The following is a 24,765-nucleotide window of genomic DNA, read 5'->3' as shown; positions in this document are numbered from 1 at the left end:
ATGATCTCACAGTCCATGAGTTCGAGCCCCGCGTCAGGCTCTGTACTGACAGCTCAGAGCCTGGAGCCTGCTTCGGATTCTGTGTCTCCCTCTCTCTGACCCTCCCCCCTTCATGTTCTGTCTCTCTCTGTCTCAAAAATAAATAAGCATTAAAAAAAAATTAATTAAAAAAAATTAAAAAAATAAAAACACTTTACAGATTTTTTTCCTAAATCTGTATGATGCATTTTTAGTCTTGCTATTAACATCAATAGTAAGTGTATATTAAGTGTATGCTATGCACTGGATAGATACAAACTATTTTACCACTGTGTAATCATCATACCAACTCTGAATTGGATGCCATTCTATTTCAGCATCGTACAGGCAGTCCTGGAGACATAAACAGGTTTAGCAATTCACATAGCTAATAAGTGACAGATTTCATCCTTATTGTTTTTTTGGTTTTTTTTTCTGTAAAACTCAAGATTTTTAGCTACCAAATTAAATTAATTTCCTTAGATAATACTTTCTGTCTGAATAGAATTCTAGAGTTTTCTAAACATCTATTTCCTCATCTGATTCTACATTCACTACATAGACTTCCCATTTCAACTGTTGTTTATCCATTTTTGTGGTTGCAAATGTCACTTCAGAGGCAGAGCCCAGTTCAGGTAGTTAAAAGTGACATAATTGAGACTAGGTCCTCAATCTTATGATTACTAGCTCTAGGTTATTTTTTAATGTTTATTTATTTATTGTTGAGAGAAAGAGAGACAGAGAGAGAGCGCTAGCAGGGAGGGGCAGAGAGAGAGGGAGGGAGAGAATCCCAAGCAGGCTCCACACTGTCAGCGCAGAACCTGTCTTGGGAACAGCCTCACCAACCATGAGATCTTGGCCTGAGCCCAAATCAAGAGTCAGATGCTTAACCAACTGAGCCACCCAAGCACACTTCTGGGTTATTTTTTATAAGTATAGGCTTAACCAGAGCATACTGAACATTATTTAACTCTTTCTCAGTATTAATATCACAAATGATCAGAATTTTCTCAAAGGTAGAGACTATAATGCATAACATATAATTCCTGATTCCTAACATTAAATATGTTCTCTATAATGGTTGCCCAATACATTTTTGGCTTAATGAACTCAGTATAATGTGATTACTAGTTTCTAAATTAGATTCTATATTTATATCAACAGATGTTATTGTGGTACATGCGGCTTAATGGGTCTCTATGCTTCTTGATACCTATGCTCTTTGTAAAGTAGATTTTTCTGCCCCTTTCCCTCAGTACTGTTAGACCATGAGCTATATACTTCATTCAGTTGGCCTGGCTGTATTAACTCCACTATTTTGAAAATCTGGTTTTAATGTGCTGAAGTCTGGGAACTACAGTATGTAGGCTGTGGGGAAGGCTTGAGAAATCCTTGAACTAGTGTGCAAGAGTTCAAGTGTAGGCTTTTTTTGTCTTCAGATCTCCACAGGCCTGGAAACACACCACACACACACACAGAGACACACACACACACACACATACTTCAATTTATTTAAAACTGAACAAGAGTCATTTTGTTTAGCTATTTTAGCATTAAAACTGTTGTTTCCTATTTGTATTTATTCATTTTATTAGCAAGTCTTGAGTGTTAAGAACTGGCCAGAACTAAATATCGTTCCACAATAATTAGACTATCTTTAGAAATTATCAGTAGCCGCCAAGAGGCAGTAGTAAGAGAGGGCTAGTGTTCACTGTCACAACATGCTACTGCTTAGAAAATTATGTCTCAAGCCAAATACTCTTACACACAAACTTGTATATCAGCAAGCAAGATATTCCTTTCATGTGCCTGAGAAGATTTTACGCTTAAGTTCACTTTAGACAAACTGAACAGTATTTTAGAGAGAGCTTGGTTAATGTTCTATTTAGTTTCAGGCAACAAGAAACTGAGTCATTAGATTGAACCCATGCTCTAGTGGAATCAACTTTTGGGGAGCATTCCAAATGACAAAGGACTCCCTGGGTTCTTACACTTTGTTCATATAATCTACCTATCTTCAATTATTACTTATTTATAGCATTTATTAATGTAATAAGCAAATCTTCTGGGGTTATAGATAAAGATAACTGAAACGTTGATTGGCCCCAATGAAATGCTTGCTGTAGAATAAAACTAACACAGACATACACACACACACACACACACACACACACACACACACACACACACCCCTATACGTTACCCCTCTCTCTTCTGATTCAAGTTTGGAAGACATTGAGACAAAACAACATGAAGTATGTAAATGAAAACTAAAGCACACTTTTTACTGTAAATATAGTTGATCAATGTACAAAACAAAATTGGATCACTGTACTTCCTTCATTCCATTAAATTTACCCTCTCAGCCACAGGAAATGCAAAGGCAAGCCCAAACTGTAAATAATAGTAACACTATAGTAACAAAGCAGACAAGTGACCTGCTCATACATTCTAGTAAGAAAGAGAAACATTAACAAAATATATAAGTGGGTTATATAGAATGTTAGAAGGTGAGAAATGCTATGTGGAAACGTACATGGAGAAAAATGGAGAGGGATATATGGGGGATGACAATTTGATCAGTGACGATTTTGCTAAGGTGACATTAGCAAAGAACTGAAGAAGGTGAAAAGATGAACCATACAGATGGGGGAGGAGTGCTTCAGGTACATGTGGATAGGTCCTGAAGTTCAGGCCCACCTGGTGTGTTTGAGGAATAGTAAAGGTACTAATGGGACCAGAATGAAGCAAGAGAGGAGGAAACCCATAGAAAGGAAGTCACCCAGTGAAGGAGGAGGCATGGAGATAGCTGCTCTCAGTGAAATCAGGTATTAATGGAAGAATTTGAATAGAGCACTGACACGAATAAACTTAAAATTGAAAAGGATCATATGGATTCTGTAATGAAAATGGCCTGCAGTGAGGCATGAGAAATTGTGCAAATTAGTTAGGGTGCTATTTCCATCTAGTCCAGACTAGACCTGTTGTGACATTTCTGGAAATGGTGATAGGTGTTTTTTTCTCATTATATTTTGTGGGTATAAACATCAGAAGATTTGTTAGTGATTAGGTGTGGGAGAGAAGAATGACTACTAAGATACAGCCCGAGCAACAGGCAAGAGCAGATTTTCATTAGCCAGAGTGAAAAGAGGAACAATTCCATATTGGACATATTAAATGTGAAATGTCTTTTGACATCTAATTAAAGCTATTGAGTCGGCAGTTGGGTATGGGTTTAGGGAAGAAGCCTGGATTAGAAGTATACGTTTGGGGTCTTGAGCATTTAAGTACTACTTAGAACTTGGAGGTTGGATAGGTTATTAAGGGAGTCAACGCGGAAGACATCCAAAGACTGATTTGGAAATGCTGAGGTGGTGACAAGTACCAGGAATGGGGACCCAGAGGAGCACATGTCCTGAAGCTGACTTTGGGGGAAAAAAGCATATCAAGGACAAGGGAGAGATCAGTTCTGTCTAACGCTGCTCAGAAGTCCAGTTAAAAACAAGCAAACAAAACAAAGAACAGAAACAAAGACTGTGAACCAATGAGTGGTTTTACTATTGTGGAATTTACTGGAGGTGTTGAAAAGAGCAGTTTCAGTGCAGAGGTTGCTGGAGGGTTGGAAACATGATGGAGATGGTCTCAGGAGTGAATGAAAAGACAACAATTGAGAAAAAGTAGAATGCAAAACTCTGTCCCCAAATTTTTCCCTAAATAGGGGTCCAGATGGCACATTATCACTAGTAGGAAGAAAGACAAGAGTGGATGGGTATGGCAAGGTATGTCTAAGAAATCTGGGAAATTGTAGATGGTTCCTTCAATGGTCCCAGTGAGACAGTGATCGGGGCCACCAGCTGAGAATAAAGATGCGGTAGGATGGCTGGAGACCTGAGGAGAGAGTCTCAGGCATGTAGGAAAGTGAGTAAAGTAGGGAAATATACTTTAATAGCTGGACAGAATTGCAGGTCTTAAGGCATGCTCAGGTATCACAGAGACATTCTACGTTAGCTGCACATCCGACTTTCAGATACATCATGTTTGCATTTTCCTACTACTTACATTTTTCTAGAAAATAAAATCAATTGGCTTTTTTTTACACAAATGAACCTCTTTCAAAAAGGAGGTTTTACGAGGATCACAAATGACAAAACAAGACTTCTTGACATTAAAAAGTCTTCATTGTTCATCGAAATAGATTCCTAAACATTAACATTTTGTGAAAGGGCCAGCAGTTTAAAGCCAGGAGGGCACACATACACATTTTTGGAAACGCCGCTGCCCTGAATTGAAAACCTCAGTTCTCGCTCTCAGTTTAATAACATAAATCAGAACTCGTTTGCCTAAGTGAGAAAAGAAAAGATCATCTAAATCCGTTGATTTTTATCTATCTTAGAATCCCTCAGGGCAGGTGGTTTGTCTTAATGTCCTGTGAAATGTGCAGAATCATTCTGTGCACATAAAGTGCACTCTACCAGATGGTACTTGATGGCTGTATTCCTCTTTAACATGAACGAATATTAGTTTAGAGAAGATTTGTTTTCTTTTTCAAAATTCCTTTTTTTCCAATGCCTAAGCACAGCGCTTATTGAGACAAATACTTTTGTGCCCCTGTTGGTGCTTCTGAAAAATGGGGGAGCTGAATTACATGCAGTGAGCTGTTAGAAACAGCAGTGGCCTTGGTCGTTAAAGATATTCTTTGTCCTGCAAGCACAAATTAAAGGAAAATTAGCTTTGCCGTAGTTCACCATGTTGTCAAACATCTATCAGAAAACCAGTGACTGAATTCCATGATGTGCTAGCTATCCAAAGTGAGCATCGCTCAATCATGTAACCAAGGATATTTAACCTCGGGTTGTTTACGTGAGGCCACACAAAACATGAGCTGGTTTTCCATTTGCTTACCATTCCTTAAATTCATGAGGCATGTCCCCATGTCACTGCCTTTTCCTTGGCCGTGCCCTCTGCCAGAATTCCCTTCCCCACATGACTTGCCGTCTCCCCTTTCACAAGCGTCTGCCAACTTTTCACATTTTCCTGATGACCCGTACATGATGGCAAGCCTGCCTCCTCCCCTCCCTGTATGCCCTTCCCCAAATATTTTATATTACAGCTGCACTTACACAGATCTGAAAGCTGTATATTTTCATTAATTATTCTGCTTGGTCTCTGGCGCCCCCCCCTTACAGTACAAGTGGCACGAAGGAAGAATCCTTGTCTGTGTGGCTCCCGGAATTTTGTCTCATTGGAGCCTCAGTGCTTATTCACACAGCACAGACGGTTAATGAATATTTGGTGCATCAATGAGTGAATACTGTATGCGTTATTCTTGTTAGCTTCCTCTTATAGTCGGGCGTCCTGTCTGAGCGGAGGTGGCTCCAGGGCTGTGAATGAGGGGGTGGTTCTGGAACCTTCCCAGTTCATGCTGGGATAACCCCCCAGGGAGATGACCGCTCCCCCCCAGACCTTGCGTGAGAGGCTTACATTGGACTCGGCTCATCGAAAATAAAGGCATAGAAAATGTATGTGTACAAAGGATGAGAAATTCCCTTCTGTTCTATATGTCTAGTGTCTTAAGTGACACTAACCTCTCCCTTAAAAAAAATTAAGTGTAAGTGTATTTATTTATTTTGAGAGAAAGAGAGAGCAGGAAAGGGGAAGAGAGGGAGAGAGAGGGAGGGAGGGAATCCCAAGCAGGCTCCACACTGTCAGTGCACAGCCAGGTGTGGGGCTCGATCCCATGAACCATGAGATCATGACCTGAGCCAAAATCAAGAGTCAGAGGTTTACCCGACTGAGCCACCCAGGCGCCCATGCCCTCTCTATTTTTCAGATGAAATGGTAACTATTAATTTCCATGTTAAAAAAAAAAAAACAAAACAGATGTATCTTCCAATGAAGTAAGTTATAGGGAACTCTAATTGGAGTGGTAACAAAGCCCTTGGTCTTTCTCTTTCACCTACATGGTTACTGTGAGGTTTAAATGAGATGATGCATGCAAAGAGCGTTCCCAGCACAAAGTAAGGAGTCAATCAATGTTAACTTAAGGATTCGCTGTTCAAAACCATATTTGAATTTCTGCCCATCATTCAGAGACAGCTGGCTAGACTCACATACAGAAAAAAAAAAAAGGACTATGTATAAAATGTTTTCAGAAAGGTATTTTAGGTCATAAATATGCATATGGTCAAATCTTATTACAAAGATCATTGCTTTTTCTGACTTTTCCATGTTTACCTTTTATGTCTTATTTCTTCCTTTAAAGCATGTCTTTCCCTAAATACTGACAGAAGGAGACACAGAGTATTTACACAAGTGCCGACACTTATAGTGGTTAGATTTCAGAGCTCTCGTCCAGATAACACCCTTCCCCCTTCCTTCCTTGACTGAGAAATTATAAATCCTCCCTAATTACTACACCACTGGCCACGGGTCCTAAAACAACCACAGAGGATTGGCTATAAGAATAAAAGAAACAAAACAGTCAGATAAGGATTTCCTTCCAAATCCTGGGTCTTCAAGCTTTCTAGTGTGGGCACAACCTCATATAAGAATGAGGTAGTTGGGGGCACCTGGGTGGCTCAGCCAGTTAAGCTTCTGACTCTTGGTTTCAGCTCAGGTCATGAATGGTCTCATGGTTTGTGAGATCAAGTCCTGCATCCATGGAGCCTGCGAGGGATTCTCTCTCTCCCTCTCTGTGCCCCTCCCCTGCTCGTGCTCTCTCCCTCTCTCAAAATAAATAAACTTAAAAAAAATTAAGTAGAAAAAAAGAATGAAGTAGGTGAGGTGCCTGGGTAGTTCAGTCGGTTGGGCATCCGACTCTTTATCTCAGCTCAGGTCTTGATCTCAGCTCAGGTCTTGATCTGAGTTCAGGCCTTGGGTTGCGCTCCATGCAAGGCATGGAACTTACTTAAAAATAAACCAACCAACAAACAAATCTTTTTAAAAAGTATGACAAAGGCAAAGTACCGGCTCTCACATTTCTTAAAGTCTGAGGCATTTAAAGGGCCAAGCAAAACTGGAAGAAATATTTCAAGGTACCTCGGGAATTGAAAGTAATTAATGTGGATGAAAAAATGGGAAGCTCTTTAGGAATTTCTCTTTGTTATTATTTTAGTAACATAACAATATAATGACTTACATACATACAATGATGCAACATTCACCATGCTCTCATCCCACAGCAATAATGTTAAGTGTTAGGGTAGACCCGATACATTAGAAGAAAGGCTAACATTAATCTGAACTTAACTGTATCCACACAAATCTATCTTGTTTCAGAATCCATTACTTCTGGCTCATTGAAAATACAAACAATAAATTGTCTCTCAGAAAACAACAACCACATGCCAATGAACAAATAAAAAGAAATTGATTATATCTATAACTATATGACAGGTAAAAATGACTGATTGAGGAGCGCCTGGGTGGCTCAGTCAGTTGAGAGTCTGACTTTGACTCAGGTCATGATCTCCCAGTTCACGGGTTCGAGCCCTACGTAGGGCTCTGTACTGACAGCTCAGAGCCTGGGACCTGCTTCTGTGTCTCCCTCTCTCTGTGCCCCTCCCCTAATTGCACTCTGTCTCTCTCTGTTTCTCAAAATGAATGAACATTAAATTTTTTTTTAAATGACTGATTGAAAGAGAAAAACAACAGAAAAAGTTCAGTGTGCACTTTTTAGTGGTAAAATGCAGTCTCTTAATGATGTAGGCAGCCCAGGTCTGAGGACACTGAGTGGGTCTCACAGGACCAGCCAGCCAGGAGGGTCCCTGACGTGCATAGGACAGAAGTGAAACATGAGCCAGCAGGAGGTGAGGGCACACTTTATTGAAGGTCCAGAGAGACCAGGTACGGATAGAATGTCGGGGAGACTCGGAAAGGAAAGGAGAGAGAGTCTCCTCTTTGTTTAGAATCTGGGGTTTTTACTGAGGATCGTGGTCTGATGTACACTTCCCCTAACCAGTCAGACCAAGAAAAAATGTCCAGGTGTCCTCCATAGCTGACTTATTCCCTGAAGCCAAGAGTCTTGGCGTTGAGGTGTCTAACATGGGGGTTCTGAAATTTCCCTAGCATGGCCTCAATCATCCATTCTTGTCCAGTCACTCCTTAGATGTTTCTGTTATACTGGAAGACTCCAAAGAAATCATTAACTCCTTGTGCCTTGCAAGGATATAGTACAAGACGTGAATAAGGTGAGGGTCGGTCTTAGTCAGAAAGGAAGCTGGAAAATGAGTAAAAAGCAGATTTTTATGGACTCCTTTGGTCTCCCTGTCTCACCAATATAGCATAATTCTGTGTTTCTTCAAAAGTTGACTGTGTCATTATTTGTAGTTCTGTTTTATCTTTTTTGGCTAATACTCGCCTGGCAAAGAACAAGAAATGATGAAAATATCAAGCATCTGCGATCAATTCCATTGAGCCTGTTTAAAAACGATATTTTTTTTCTTGCTCTCTACTCTCAGATTTCTATTATAATTAATTTTAGATTTTAAATTAAAAGTTTAGATTTAGACATATATGGAATGTTTCAAAGATATTACCCTAGGTAGTTTATTATTTCATTGTATCTTACTATTTTATTCCATTGTGTTTTATTGTGTATCTGTAATAATGTAATAGTGTTACTCAAAAGAAATAAAACGTAGGTCTGAAAAAAGTGATCACTTTGCTTAATTAAAATTTGACTGCAGGGAGGGTACAAGGGAAACATCAGGGCCACCAGGAAGATGGTCATTACTGGGATCCATGAAGAAGACAGTAGTGGGGAAGGGGATCAGATACAGATTTACACTGCAGACAGTTTGGGGATGGACCCAGTGGGATTTGCTGATGGGGTGCACTGGAGAGTAGGAATGAGCAATGAAAGTCAAGATATGAGACCTGAGCAAGAAGGGGGGTGGGGGTTGCCGTCGCCACGATCACTGAGATAACTAAGACTGAGAACAGTAGGCTGTTGTTTTCTTGAGGGCAGAGGAGGGAGAGAGAGAGAGCAGGATTTGGGGTTTTGAACATTTTAAATTGGGGATGATTGTCACTCATCCAACTGGGTGTTCAGGTGGGCAGGGGATATGCCTGAAATGCTGAGGAAAGGCTGGGGTTAGGGATATATACTCAAAGTCCAAAGCTATAGGTTTTGTCTTCTCTGAATTGAGTGAAGGTGGGGAAAAAGAAAAAAAAAAAAAAAAGAGTAACAGTTTTTGGAAACTTTCAACGCACCAGATGTTAGTCTGTGTGCCCAGACATAAATCATTTCAGTTAAACCTCCCAATAGTGATTAACGTTTGTATTGTTCTAGTTCTCATTTACAAATGAAGAAATTGAAAAATAATCACATATTTAGTCAGTGGAGCCAGTTTTGAATTCTGGCTTTTGGCTTCAAGTTCGAGATTCTTAACCACAAAGCTTCCTGACTCAATATATTCTCAGCAGAAAAAGGAATTTCTCTGCACTGCAAACATTTATGCAGAGTGTAGCGATACTCTCGGGTAAAATTAAATACACAAACCTTAGGAAAGTCATTACTATATTTCCACGCCAGGTAGGATTACGTATGTGTGAAGAAAATACTATTCTTACTCACTACTTTCACATGAGATAAAATGACAGGATGCTGAGGTCAGATATGAAATTCTGTATTTTACCTCCTGCCATCAGCTCATTGTTTATTCTTTAAGAGTCTCATGGATATCCTGTAATGTTGGTTTCAAGCTTCTATATTATACTGTACTGACTAGGAGGGCATCAATCACTTGATAATTTAGTCGTGTTTTCTCTCTGAAGGCAACTGATCGAGAGGGAGACCCAATAACATATGCCATTGAGAATGGAGATCCCCAGCGAGTTTTTAATCTTTCAGAAACGTAAGTTAAAAATGATTTCAAAATTTATTTAAAAAAAAAAAGCATTAAACAATGTATTGGTACCAAGGGAACAGACTTCTAATCAGAGACTTTCAGCTGTTTGTAGTTTTATTTTACTTTTTGTTCCCCATGAATGTTAATGAGGTCTGGGGGTGGGGGATAATTCTGAATTCAGAAATATTACCCAGGAGACTATTTATTTTAAACATTTTTACTAGGTAAAATCCACTGAGGTGGAAACATTTTATTTGTAGGCTGGGATTAATTAGATCCCTTTAAAGTTGTCAGTTACTCATAATAACAAGGGCATTTCTACAAAGAGTAACGTGGCGCTAAATTGTTCATTCAAAGAGAATTGTGTAAGACAAAGCATAAATTCCAAGTTAAAGTACCACCAAAATCCATCCTTCAGTTTTTGAGTAAAGTACATATAGTCTTAAACAGCTCACACAAAATATTGAGTGTCCCTGCCATGCCTCCTGGGGTCTTATCAGTGTGGCTGTACCCAGCTCTCTGAGCACAGCAGAGACATGTTAGTCATCACCAGGAGAAAGTCAGGAGGAACACTGAACCCTTGAGAGATCACTGGCTTCCTTCTGCAAGATCACAGTAGGCTTGCTTCTGTCCCACATGGCTGGTCATTAAAGAGTCATGTTCGCTACCTCTCTGGTTCTTTCTGTGCGGCCCTGAGTTGCTTTACTCCCTAAAAGTATGGAAGCCTAAAGTTGGCCCATGGTTATAAAGTGAACATTTTGACAAATGACCCAGGCATTGCTTCAGTCTCACAAACATGTGGTACATAAGGCCAACTCAAGGGAGCCATGTGTGGTCACTGGTCTTGGGAAAAGCACCTACAATGTCAAGTCGACTAGGATGTTCCAACTGTGAGTTAGTACACAGTTAGAAACAGTATTGCTCAGACTTTTAGATTTCACACATGAGTAAACTTCCATTTAAAAAATGGAAAGACTTAACTATTTTGAATTTTATCCAATAGGTATGTACAGATCTCAAGTAGCTAAAGTTTACAATCATCCTGAAATGAATAAAACTTTTTCAAGGGACATTTTTCACTGTAATCAAGACTGTGTGGTACTTGTATTAAAATACAGGTACAGATCACTAGAATAAAGGTAAGGGTCTAGAATTAACCCCTAACATTTATGGCCAATCAGTTCCCTCCACCCAAAAAAAAAGTCCAAAACAATCCCATCAGGAAAGAATAATCTTTTCAATAAATCAAGTTTGGGGCAACATACAAAAGAATGAAGTTTTATCTTTATCTTCATGCCATTTGCAAAGATTAGCTCAACTGGATCATAGACCTGAATATTAGAGATAAAAAAATTTGTATAACTGTTAGAAGAAAATACAGTAAATCTGTAGGCAATGTTTTTTTTAGATATGACACTAACATACAAGTGATTAAATGTCAAGATGAATAAGTTGGACTTCAACAAAATTTGGAAAATACATAATTTAGAGGACACTATCAAGAAAGTGAAGACCACACTCAGCCTGAGAGAAAATATTTTCTTTAAATCTTTATTCATTTTTGAGAGAAAGAGAGAGAGAGAGAGAGAGAGAAAGCAGGGGAGGTCAGAGAGAGGGGGGACAGAGGATCCAAAGAAGGCTCTGAGCTGTCAGCACAGAGCCTGATGTGGGGCTTGAACCCATGAACCATGAAATCGACCTGAGCGGAAGTCAGATGCTTAACTCACTGAGCCACCCACATTCCCCTTAAATAAAGCAGATAATAAAGGACATACGTATAGAGAGAGTATATAAAGAACCATTACAACTCAAAAGTAGACAAAGAAATAACCCAAATAAAAATGGACAGGAATTTGAATAGACATTTCTCCAAAGAAGCTACATGAATGGCCAGTAAGCACATGGAAATTCAGTCACGATCAATTATCATTAGGGAAATGCAGGTGAAAATCACAAGGCACTGCTTCTCACCTCCTTTGAGTGTCTATACTGACAAAGAAAGGAGGTGGCTGAGGACTTGGAGATTTGAGTCCTCATATATTCCTGGAGGGGTAGTAAAATAAGTGTGTACTTTGGAAAACAATGTGTCGTCTTCTTTTTAAAAAAATTTTTTTTTATGTTTATTGATTTTTGAGACAGAGAGAGACAGGGCATGAACGGGGGAGGGGCAGAGAGAGGGAGACACAGAATCCGAAACAGGCTCCAGGCCCCAAGCCGTCAGCACAGGGCCCGACGCGGGGCTTGAACTCACGGACCTTGAGATCATGACCCGAGCCGAAGTCAGACGCTCAACCGACTGAGCCACCCAGGTGCCCCACAATGTGTCGTCTTCTAATGTTACACACAGAGTCACCATATAACCAGTAATTCTACCCGTATCTGCTCAAGAAATGAAAACATACATCCACATAAAAAGTTGCACAAATATATGCACAACAGAATTATTTACAAGAGCAGAATGTGGAAGCAACTCAAATGTCCATGTACGGATGAATGGATGAACAAAATGTACATCCATACACTGGAATCCTTTGTCAATAAAGGAGAACATAGTGCTGACACCCACTACAACATGGATGAGCCTTGAAAACATTATACTGAGTGGAAAAAGTTGTTCACAAAGGACCACACATAGTATAATTCCACTTTTACGAAATGTCCAGAATAGGCCAATCTCTAGGGACAAAAACAGGACACTAGTGGTTGCCTAGGGCTGGGGGTGGGAGAGAATAGGGAGTCACTGACAGTGGACCATGCTAACAGTGAAGAACGCATTCTAAAGTTGATTGTCCTGATGGTCAGACGGCTCTGCAAATAACTAAAATTCATGGAATTGTACCATGAAATGGTACGAATTTGATCACATGTGAATTACATATGAATAAAACAAAAATTCATGGAATTGTACCCTGTGAATGGGTGAATTTGATTACCTGTGAATTACACGTTCCTAATGCTGTTTTTTTTTTTTTAACGTTTATTTATTTTTGAGACAGAGAGAGACAGAGCATGAACGGGGGAGGGGCAGAGAGAGAGGGAGACATAGAATCGGAAGCAGGCTCCAGGCTCTGAGCCATCAGCCCAGAGCCCGACGCGGGGCTCGAACTCACGGACCGCGAGATCGTGACCTGAGCTGAAGTCGGACGCTTAACCGACTGAGCCACCCAGGCGCCCCTTTAATGCTGTTTTTAAAAAAGACAAGAATGAACCTTTCACCTGCCCTCATGAGCAGGAAGCCCAGGCCTTACTGTCTGTTAAGGATTTCCATCCCTGTGTTTACCTGCTTCTCCCTTGAGGCTGAAGGATTTCCAGCTGCTAGCTGTGACATCTGATGAGCCACCAACTTTACCAAAGCAATTCTCCACCCAAGCTGCTCCCATAGCAAGGGTTTCTCTGCTTCTTCTCTCATCTCAGCTTTTGTGTGACCTAACTAGGTCACAGAGGTTCTTCAAGGTGTGAAAGATGTCAGGGCAGCCTCCTCCTTGTCTAAATTGACCACAGTTCTTGATACTTGGCCCCCACCTCAACTCAGACAGCCATCTTCTTAAATGCAAGATGCTTCTGGGACAGCCTGTGTCCAGAACATCCCTGTGATGACGGCACGGTCTCCTTTGATGATCATTCTTGATTCAGAGTCCACGACGCTGGGTTTGTTGCTTTCTACCTAGGGTCATTTTATTTCAGCCACCTCAGAGCTGTTGCTGTCATTATATTTGCAGGCTGCCCTCGACCATTACCAATATATTTCAATATTCAATGAATATATTAATTGAATATATTCGTTACCAATATATTCCCCATTTGAAATGTGGGAAAATTGAAATTTTAATCCCTTCCCTCTCTGAAATTTCTGGGCTAATTGTGAAAATGAGTGCCACTGGTTCTGTGTAAGTTTTAAGGATTCAAATACTTCAGGTACTCTTTTAGCAAGTAATAGAAAATAGGGGCACCTGGGTAGCTCAGTCGGTTAAGCATCTGACTCTTGGTTTCAGCTCAGCTCATAATCTCACAGCTCTTGAGTTCGAGCCCCGCTACTGGTGCAGAACCTGCTTGAGATTCTTTCTCCTTCTCTCCCTCTCTCTCTCCTCCTCCCCTCCCTCTTTCTCTCAAAATAAGTAAAATAAACCTAAAAAAAAAAACTAATAGGAAAGAAATAATGGTCTACCTTAGGAGACACTATAAGTTATACAGTTAATGTTTCCAGTTACATTTTCCTTCTTCAAACAAACAAACAAAAAAGTATATATTCATGTTTACTTTAAATATTATATTATTTTGTGCTATGATACAAATTTTAGCAATAATCATTATTACAATCCCATTAACTTACTTTTTTCTATTGAAATAAAAATATGCCAAAGGTTTTTGTAAATCTTTAAAAACATCAGTAGTGATAAATAATCACTTCAATGCTAATATAGATCTACAGAATGTTGCACTGTTATATACATATTAATGTATTGGATTAGTCATTTAGCCATGAAAGGAACACACTCTTTAAAGGAAATAACTTGTTCTTCAAAATCACAGCCATCTTTCATGAAAATCGTTCCATGCCATGCATTAAATGACCAGATCTGTGTGGTTCCGTAACGTACTGAATTATTTTAACAACTTCTCATGGTGTCTTGTCACTAGTTGCACATGATACAGCAAATATTTATTCACCAAACATTGACAGAGAAGTAAACATTTAAACAAAATATATTTAAAAACTTCCTTTATAGTACGATGGCCAAATATCTAAGTTATTATTGCAGGACGGTGAGGAATTCCTATAGACAGAATTGTAAAGAGCATATGAGTTTAATGCAAAAGTTAAAAAGCTAAACAGAAGACCCTCAAAGAGTTATATCTGCCCGTGGTTAGAATTTTATTTGAAAATTCTTTTACCTTCACTGCCATTGTGCTCATTTTCTACATGACTACATTCATTTTGATACCAAGTTTAAGGCTTGATTATACTTTTCACATCAGTGTGAACTTTATGATTTCCCTGAAGATTAAATAACATATAACAAAGTGATATGCATTTGCTTTTCTGTCAACCCTACTTTCAAAATACGTATTCAGACGAACTGCTTCTCACGCCTTTCACCCCGCCTTTGCCCCTGCCACAGTCTGCTTCCCTCAACCGCAGCCCACACCTGCCTCCTCCTGTCAGTCTGCCTTTGTTAACCACTAATCACTATTTAACACGAACACCACGTCCAACGTGCAGCAACCACACACTTGCGGGTACACTCTATCCTCTCTCCATGTTATTTCAGGTACACTCTGTCCTCTCTGCATGTCATTTCAGGTACACTCTGTCCTCTCTCGATGTCATTATTTCAGGTACACTCTGTCCTCTCTAGATGTCATCGTGAAGCCTGAAACATGATGCCCGCAGGCAACATGATAAATCTCTGAATGACACAGATACTTGTGAGTGTAAACAATATTAAATCACAGCCAGTAGAATGTATTGAAAACGCTTAAAGGAAGCGTACAGTAGGAACATGGAATCTGTGAGATCATTTTTCTCAGCCCATGACGCGGCTACTCTACAGTGTTTCCTCATCAACAGGGCAGTTGGAGAAATGGTAACTTGGAGATGCAGGTTCTCAATGCAGACTGGTTTGTTTGGAAGAAGATACCCTCCACGACATTTTATTTGCATTGTGTAAACAACTTTGGAACTCCATCATTATGGTTAGGCAGACCAACTCATGTCTTACAGAGCTTGATTTTGTCCAGCACGACTCATTTCAGAAACATAGCCTTCACGTTTGCTGAGGGGATTCTGTGCGATATAATTAATACAGTTGAAGTGAAATTCACATGGCATAATACGAACCATGTCAAAGTGAACGATTCAGAGGCATTTAGCAGACTTACCACATTGCACAACTACCCCTTGTATCTTGTTCTGGAATATCTTTATTACTCCAAAATAAGTACGCGGCTGCCGACCCCCCTTGTATCTTGTTCTGGAATATCTTTATTACTCCAAAAGGAAACCCGACCCATTATGTAAGCGGCTGCCCCCTATCCGTCCCTCCGTTTACCCCTGGCAACCAGCAATTTATGTTCTGTCTCTACGGATTTATCTATTGTCCATATTTCCTATAAATGGAATAATACATGTGAATGTTGTGTCTGGCTTTTTTCGCTTAGCCTAAGGTTTTGCAGTTCAGCCACGTTGAAGCATGGGTCAGGACTTCATTCCTTTCTATACCTGTGTAGTATCTCATGGAGTGCGTGTGCCCTCTTTTCATCCATTCATAATTGGATGGCCATTTGGACAGTTTTTCTAAGTCTTGGCTGTTGTGAATACTGCCACTATGAGCACATATGTACATGTATTTAAGAATCTGTTTTCAATTCTCCTGAGTATATTCCTGGAATTGCAATTGCAGGGTCATACTATAATTTTATGTTTACTTTTTGAGGAACTGCCAGACTGTTTCCCACAGTGACTGGACCATTTTACATTCCCACCAGCAATGTGCTAGCATTCCGACTGATTCCTTTCTATCTTTCTCAACATGTTATCTTCCCATTTGTTTTGTTAATGGTATGCATCCTAGTGAGTGTGAAATGGGAGTTCATTGCAGTTTTGGTTTAGTTCCCTGCTGATTCATGGTGTTGAGTATCCTTCCATGTGCTTTTTGCTCACTTGTGTATCTTTGTTGGAGAAATGTCTGTTCAAGTCCTTTGCCTAATTTTTTTTAATGTTTATTTATTTTTGAGACGGAGACAGAGTGTGAGTGGGGGAGGGGCACAGAGAGAGGGAGGCACAGAATCCGAAGCAGCTTCCAGGCTCCGATCTGTCGACGGAGTCACCCAGGCGCCCCTCTTTGCCTAATTTTTAATTGAGTTGTTTGTATTTTTGTTGTTGAGTTTTAAGAATCCTTTATCCATTTGCTGAGCCAGACTCTTATCAGATATAGGATTTGCAAATATTTTCTCCCATTTTGTATATTTCTTCCACTCTGTTGGTGATGTCCTTTGATGCCAAAAATTCTTAATTTTGGTGAAGTCCAATATACCTATTTTTTTTTTTCTTTTGCTGCTCAGGCGTTTAGTGTCATATTTAAGAATCTATTGTCAAATCCAAGATCATGAAGATTTATCTCCAAGTTTTTGTCTAAGAGTTTCATGGTTTCAGTACTTAGATTAGATTGTTCATTCGTTTTGAGTTAACTTCCATCTATGGTGTAATAAGACAGTCCAAGGTCATTCTTTCACGTGTCGATCTCCACTTGCCCCGGCACCATTTGTTTAAGAGACGAATCTTTCCCTGTTGAATAATCTTCATGCTTGTTGAAAACCAACTGGCTGCAGATGCATGGGTTTATCTCTGGACTCTCAGTGCTACCCCACTCCCCAGTATATGTGGGTGCTTCCCAATGTCCTGGTTTCCCAAGAAACTCTCTGCCCACCTTTTCTTCCAGGCCTCCAGCACTCTATTGTACACCTCAGCTGTAATCTTTTGCCTCAGGTGACTGCAGGGTGCTCCCCGCCTTACAGTGTTTTCTAGAAAAACCCACTGCTTTTCTGCCTCCAGTAAGTTCTGGGTTAGACGAAATAAAGGCAAGAACCATGCATCATTCCTTCAGGCACCCCCCAGACCTACAAACACAATTCTTCGTGGATAAGGGTAGCACTGGCTTTTTTCTGGGGATGCTGGCTTCCATCTTCAAGACCACTGATGTCACCCCTGTGCGATACATTTTCAGTCATGCAAAATTTATGTAGCACTATTATTGTTTTAACATAAACGGTTCTTACATACTTTTAATATATGAACGTACAAGATTTACTGCATTCCTAGATGCAGCCCAGTGTATCCTGAACTATAGTTCCAGCCAGCTGGTAGGAACACTCGCCCTTGCCAATTGTTTCAGGAATTTCAGGAAAGCATGCTTATGTGTACCCATCAGCTAGTCCTTCAGCTATAAATACCAAAAGATACTACTTATCCTTTCTCTCCTTCTCCGTCTCCCAAATATCCTGCCCAACTGCCTACTGCACTGGGCACAAGGCACACATTGTATTGAGCAAAGAGCTATCTTTGTAACAATTACCAGACCATTAAAAATTAGCTGTTTAATTATAATATGGCTGTAAATGGGAATACTATATAAATTTCTAGAGATTTTCTAATTTAATGTACAAGGAAGAACATAGATATTAGAACCTGAAACCAAGGGGAAAAATGGAAAGCAATAACTCAGTTTTCTTTTTTCTTTCATTGTCCTATGGCTAGGGCTTTCAGATTTTCTGTTTAAGTTGCTTGTAAGTCTCAGAAGCAATAATGTCTTACTTTTGTCTTGAAGTCATTTTAGAATGAGATTATCTAAACCATCTGAGGTGTGGGAAGTTAATCCAAAAGCCATTGTTATGAACAACTCTGGGTTGTCAGTTCTTTTGACAAAACATTTAAAAATGTACCACTAATGGGGCGCCTGGGTGGCTCAGTCGGTTAAGCTGCCGACTTCGGCTCAGGTCACGATCTCGCGGTCCATGAGTTCAAGCCCCGCATCGGGCTCTGTGCTGACAGCTCAGAGCCTGGAGCCTGTTTCAGATTCTGTGTCTCCCTCTCTCTCTGCCCCTCCCCTGTTCATGCTCTGTCTCTCTCTGTCTCAAAAATAAATAAACGTTAAAAATTTTTTTTTTTAAATAAAAATGTACCACTAGTAATCTTCGTTTTCTGTAGTTATACCATATGCTAGAACTTTTTAAAGTCCATTCGATCAACAACAATAAAATAAAGCAAATAGAGTAACCGTGACTCTGACTTTGATTCATTGGTGTTAACTCTTTTTACCCAACTACCATGTATGATGTGAATTGCTTAAATTCCGCTGTAACAATAAAAGCACTTGTGTCAAAATGTGAAAGCCTTCTATCAGTCAGAAACAAATTATGTTTTTATGCTTGAATAAATATTTTAATGCTTTATTATATAAATGTAACCTCTCCTCCACAATAGATACTTGGTAGGCCTTTATTAAAATGTCACATATCAGATGTCAGATTGTAAAATCTGAGATAAAAATTTGGGGATTTGTTTTAGAGAGGATTAGAAGTAACCAAACTGTTATAAGACAAATTACATTGGAGAAGAAAGTATTAACTATTTGGACACATTGATTTTAAACAGTGAAAGGGTAAGAAGTAGTATTAAAATATTCTAATTATGAGAATTTGTCCAAAGGCTGTTCATCTCCCATTATATATAATAAATAAAATAAAGAAATATCTAAATTTCAAAAGAATAACAAAATGATACAGTTGTTAGTATATCCAACAACTTCTGTTTTTTTATAAATTATAAAATGGGAGAGTGAATGCTCATAAAATTATGTTTCCTTAAAAAGAATATAAAATATTGCGGTCTGAATCCTCTTTGGAAAATAGTGTAATGTATCTAAATCTGATTACTATGGAGAATAAAAATAAATATTACAAAAATAATCCTAATACCCATGAAAGTTTTAACATTTTACTGTATATTTTCTAATTTTCTACAATGAGCCTCCATTGTTTTGAAACTGGGAAAGAAGAAAAAATAAATGTTAATCACTAGGGTTTGTCAAAGATAGAATTTAGATATTTGCATTTCCATTATGGGCACATACGTGAGGATGAACAGGAATGATGCTATGTATTAGTTCTAACAAACTATTCCTTGATTCAAAGGGTTATGAAACTACTAACGAGTAATGCAGTCTTTTACCTTTGAAATAATCATAGACAAGATAGATATCTTTCTTCCCGAAATGAATTAAGAGTAGTTTTATTTTTCTCTTGGAGGCTGGAGAATCAGCTCAGTTATCTCATTCAGTTTGGGAGTTTTTCATTGTCACTAACAAGCTCATCAGCCTTAAAGGGTTTTTTTTAGTCATCAACACGAATCCTAGAATCAGGCATCTTAAATATTGAGGCTACATTTGCTGAAGGGGCAAAACCTGTCAAGAGTAGTTCCCGATGGGAGGAAGACTCCCTGTGACATAAGATCTTTGTGTGTCTTATCTGTTTGTTTGTTTTCTCTGTCACTAGTACTGGGATTCTAACCTTAGGGAAAGCCCTGGACAGGGAGAGCACGGATCGCTACATTCTGATCGTCACTGCTTCCGATGGCAGGCCGGACGGGGTGAGTACTTGGCCTGGGGACCGATGGGTTGTAAGCACAGTGCAGGAGAAACCGAGAGACTTGTAGTCTGATACTCCGAAACAATGTGTCACCATCCTGAGTCCAGGAATAATCTCTTTCACGAGGAGCAGCTCCTTAAATTACTTGGGGAAGTGGCCTTGTCTCCAATGCACTCTTTTAATAGATGAACCTATACTCTGAATCTCTTAGGAACAGAATAGATATTTGTGATTGACATTCTTACCCAACTCGTGGGGAAATTGAAGTCTAACAGCCTAGAATGCAGTCCATGGACAGCATCACCTGCACTGCGCCCCAAAATGTGTCCTGGCTGTTTTACCCTGTCGCAACCTGTTCCCTTTAATGTCAGTTTTTGGTGGGGGTGGCGGGCTGCAGATAAATGTCTTGAAGCACTTAGGAAACCAAGTTGACTGATTCCACAGGTCATTTGTAAGCAGCACTCAGGGTCCTGACTAATCCTTGGTGATGGAAGTGCTTTACATGGCCCATAATTCCAGACAGGATAAATTTTGTTTAGTCCTTCTGGAGTGTTTTAAAATCATTTGACTGTATTCTTTAAACCACCTTGCTTACAACCAAAACTGTTCTAGTTTTTAAACACTTTAACATTTCAATTGTTGGTAACAGGTCATTAGACTTTTTTCAACATTTCTATGACACGGAGTAGTTTTCTGTTTAGTCAGATGCTTATAGGCAACTCAACACGTTATAGGCCAATTCAGTACTGTTCTCTAGAAATAATTTCAGATTCAGGTTGGGAGCATAGGTAAGGCTCACCCAATTACAATAGCAGCATAGCTCCACCTGACTTGAAATTAATTGATCTGTATGGTAGGTTGATTGGGGGCATATGATGCTCTCCTCACACTTATTAGAAGAGGATTGCTCAGAAAATTAATCGATGCATCTGCCAATAATAAGCCATTTGCCATTTCTCAAACATTAGGTAGAACAGTTATGTGTAGAAAATAAAATAGAGTAAAACCTTGGTTTGCGTGCATAATTCGTTCTGAAAACATGCTTGTAATCCAAAGCACTCGTCTATCAAAGCAAATTTCAAGAACCATTGGCTCAGTTGTGATTATGTGATATTCAGCATCATGTGCCACTCAAGTATTACAAGATGTCGCTCATTTATCAAGTTACAATTTGTTAGAAATGTTTGCCCATCTTGGGGAACACCCGCAGAACAAGTTATTCACACTCCAAGGTTTTGCTGTATACAGGACAGTCTGAGTAAATAGTGTGGCCAGGACAAAGTACTTAGCTGTGTGAAGAAAAATAAAACTGAGATTAAGTTTTAATCCTTGATTAAGGATTAATCAAGGTGTCCTTGATTAAGAGTGTGCCTGGGTTAGAGCTACATGAAGAAGGCAGTGGGAGTCTCAAGAAGAAAACAAGTGAAGGCTTTGCTGTATGGTGGAAGACTAATTGGTAACTTGGCCAGGAAATAATGGAGGGAGGATCCTGAAGAATTACTCAGCATGGAGGAAGGGGTGTCATTAGATTGAAGTAAAATAAACAAGGAGCACTCAGGTCAGCTATTAGAATAGAAAAAAAGAAAACACAGCTTTGGGATGCATCACGTTACAAATCAGATGTTAAAGGCAGTGATATTAGCTAGGAACCTTTTAAAAATCATTCCTTAGACAAGAGAACAGATAGAAAATAAGTAGCATATTAAGATATCTGGTATAGTGTCAATCCACTGATTATGGGTTTGTCCACATCAAAAACAGAGTATCAATTATGGGTTAAATATAGTGGTTTAATTTCTTCTAGAGCATTTTTCTTTCTTTTTTTTTTTTAATTTTTTTCAATGTTTATTTATTTTTGAAGGAAAGGGAGAGAGACAGAGCATGAGCGGGCGAGGGGCAGAGAGAGAGAGAGAGAGAGAGACAGAATTAGAAGCAGGTTCCAGGCTCTGAGCTGTCAGCACAGCTGACACAAACCACGAGATCATGTTCTGAGCTGAAGTCGGAAGCTCAACCGACTGGAGCCACCCAGGCATCTGGAGAGCATTTTTTTTTTTTTTTTCTGGTTACTTGTGTATTTCAGACCCCTTGGACAGGTCATTTAGCATTTCCAGCTCCCCCACATTTTCATTCTTATGATCAATAAGGTCTCATTCAGCTTTAAAATTATGATCCTTTTAAGTGAAGGTGTTTTATTTTCAAAAGTTTGTATTGAGAGTACCAGTAGAGAAAGGAATTTTAAAAAAAAAAGCTTCTTTAGTTAATTCCATTATTTGTATAATGTTAGGGATAGACTTACAAGTGGGTACATATAGTGGGTTCCTGAAGGAGAAAGTGATTACATAATCACAACTGTCTCACACTTTGATAGCATTCTTCTTATCTGTACATTTAAACTTACTCCTTTGTAGAGTTATGGTAAAACTAACCATTCGACCTTAATGGTTATGGTTTTCAAGAAAGATATTTAATGGGCAGTGACCCCGGGTGGATGGATTCTTCTTAAATCAAAATGATTACCAGCAATTTGTGTGAAACAGATTGCGAAGATATAATTTGATTTCATCATAAAAAAACCACCTCCCTGCCACCTTCAAAATGTGGTTAGGAGAGAAGAGAGCTAATATTCTAGTGGTCATTGCTGATGTGTTGTAGACACAGTTGAGGGAACTTTATTTGATGTTCTTATATTTTTTCCCCCTTTTCTAAATGTAACTTTGTCAAGAGTAGTTTAAAAAAAATCTATACGTGTAAGTTACATATCATTATTATAAATAGACTTCTTTAGCTATATGACTACAGATAAGCTCATACTTTCTGGATTTTAGTAGTTATCTACAGTTACTTGGAATTACTTACAAATCTGTGAAGTTGAAAATTCCTTAATAAAGCTTCTACCATATTTTATTCCAACATTTTCACATTTTAGGTGAAATAGACTTTGAAAATTTTATATATCGTACACATTTTTAAGCAGTTGTGTTTTACCTAATTTATAATAATAACATATAGGATAGCTCCCAAATGCATTTTTTGGAAGGAATATACACTCAGTTTCTTTTCAGAAGCTTCTTTTTCACATTTATTTATTTATTTCACATTTATTTTACTTATAAACTAAATTTCACATTTCACATTTCACATTTATTTATTTCACATTTATTTTACTTATAAAGTAAACTAAATCCAAACAATCTGAGCTAAAAATACATTTTTTGGGAAAATTTTATTGGAAAATATGGGCAACTTTATTATGCTTATGGATACAATTTGTTTTTTTTTTTAATTTTTTTTTCAACGTTTTTTTATTTATTTTTGGGACAGAGAGAGACAGGGCATGAACGGGGGAGGGGCAGAGAGAGAGGGAGACACAGAATCGGAAACAGGCTCCAGGCTCCGAGCCATCAGCCCAGAGCCCGACACGGGGCTCGAACTGACAGACCGCGAGATCGTGACCTGGCTGAAGTCGGACGCTTAACCGACTGCGCCACCCAGGCGCCCCATGGATACAATTTGATCAACAGAGAGGGAGAATTTTTCCTCGACTCTTTTATGGTCCCTGGCTGGGTCTGAAAATTAAACTGACAAAGTCAGACTAACAGGAAAAAGCGCATTTATTTAAGTTTTACATGACATGGCAACCCCCATAAGGAAACAAAGACCCAAAGAATTAGTGAAATCTACTTGCTATAATAGTGGGTTAAAGGATCAGAGGCAGGTGCAGAAAAGCAACTAAACTACGTGGAGAGGCTGAAGGGAGCTATGAATTATTTTAACAAGGTCAGCCTACATAGAATTCTCTCCATCTCAATTTCTTGCTCTTGTTGGGCATAAAAATGTTACCGTCCTTCTCAAACAGGGAATACATCTTTCACGTAGCAATTTAATATCCTGCTTTTAAGAAAAAGAAAGAAGGACTGAGCGTTTTTCCTGTATTTGTTGTTCTTCAAGTACCTTTATCTCAAAAGTCAATACACCGGAGTGGCATATTTTGGGGTGATGTCCTCTGAACTCCTTCAACGGTCAGTGGTAGCAATAGCCTGTAGCAATAGGCTTGTAAGTACGGGGAAGCCCAAACAGCAGGGGCTTAAACAAATCAGGGTTTGTCTCAAATATAAAGAAGCGTTGAGGTGGGCAGGAAATGGTTGGCGCGGGGGCTCCACAGTGGCATCAGGGTGCCCTCTGCCTCATTTCTGCTCTGCACTTAATAGTGTTTGCTTGCATCTTCATTCCTGGTACCTAATGGTCTTATGGTGGCTGATGGAACTCCAGGCACCTACTCTCCATTGCAAGGAGCAGAGGGTAAAGATGCCCTCTTTTCTCATGGAGCTGGAGCTTTTCCAGGGACCACACCTAGCATACTGCTTCTTATCTTATTATCCATACTGGGCTGAAAGACAGCTAGCTAGGGAGTAGGGCTTGTGGATTACAGATGTCCTTAAACCAAAAACACGGCAAAATACATACATATGCAAATCACAGTGAAAGATGTAAACATGCAAATTGTGGGCAGGATTTCCTCTTTTGTTGTTGTTTCTTTAAAACAAATGTATCAGTTGTCCATTTCCAATAGGCTGATTCTTATTCAAAACCCAAAGTTGTTCTGTGGGTGTGGATATTTCTGACCAGATCCCATGAGTTCAGCAATCTTGTTTGCTATATCTGTAGAATGTTCTAGAATGCCTAGCTTGACTTACTCAGTTATGGCTTTTACAGTGAATGTCGGTGATGTTTTACAATTTCAGATTGGCAATAG

General features: G+C 39.2%; 1 protein-coding gene across 18 annotated transcripts in view; it reads left to right on the top strand.

Annotated features, from left to right (window-relative positions):
• PCDH15 (protocadherin related 15) overlaps positions 1–24,765 on the top strand; it is a 1,681,879-nt gene that overhangs the window by 1,399,002 nt on the left and 258,112 nt on the right. For all 18 annotated transcript variants that reach the window (XR_008425054.1, XR_008425055.1, XR_008425056.1 and 15 more), the window contains 2 exons: positions 9,796–9,875; positions 19,920–20,013. Coding sequence is in view for 15 of the 18 variants with exons in the window: in XM_053910276.1 (XP_053766251.1) it covers positions 9,796–9,875; positions 19,920–20,013 (174 nt within the window). In the remaining 3 variants the exon portion in view is untranslated. The remainder of the gene's footprint in view (positions 1–9,795; positions 9,876–19,919; positions 20,014–24,765) is intronic.

This window comes from Panthera pardus, unplaced genomic scaffold, assembly GCF_024362965.1.
Source record: "Panthera pardus isolate Hobbes unplaced genomic scaffold, ASM2436296v1 HiC_scaffold_22, whole genome shotgun sequence".
In the NCBI taxonomy this organism is placed as follows: domain Eukaryota; kingdom Metazoa; phylum Chordata; class Mammalia; order Carnivora; family Felidae; genus Panthera; species Panthera pardus.
Note: the sequence above shows the minus strand (reverse complement) of the source record. Positions and strands in the feature narration are given on the sequence as shown.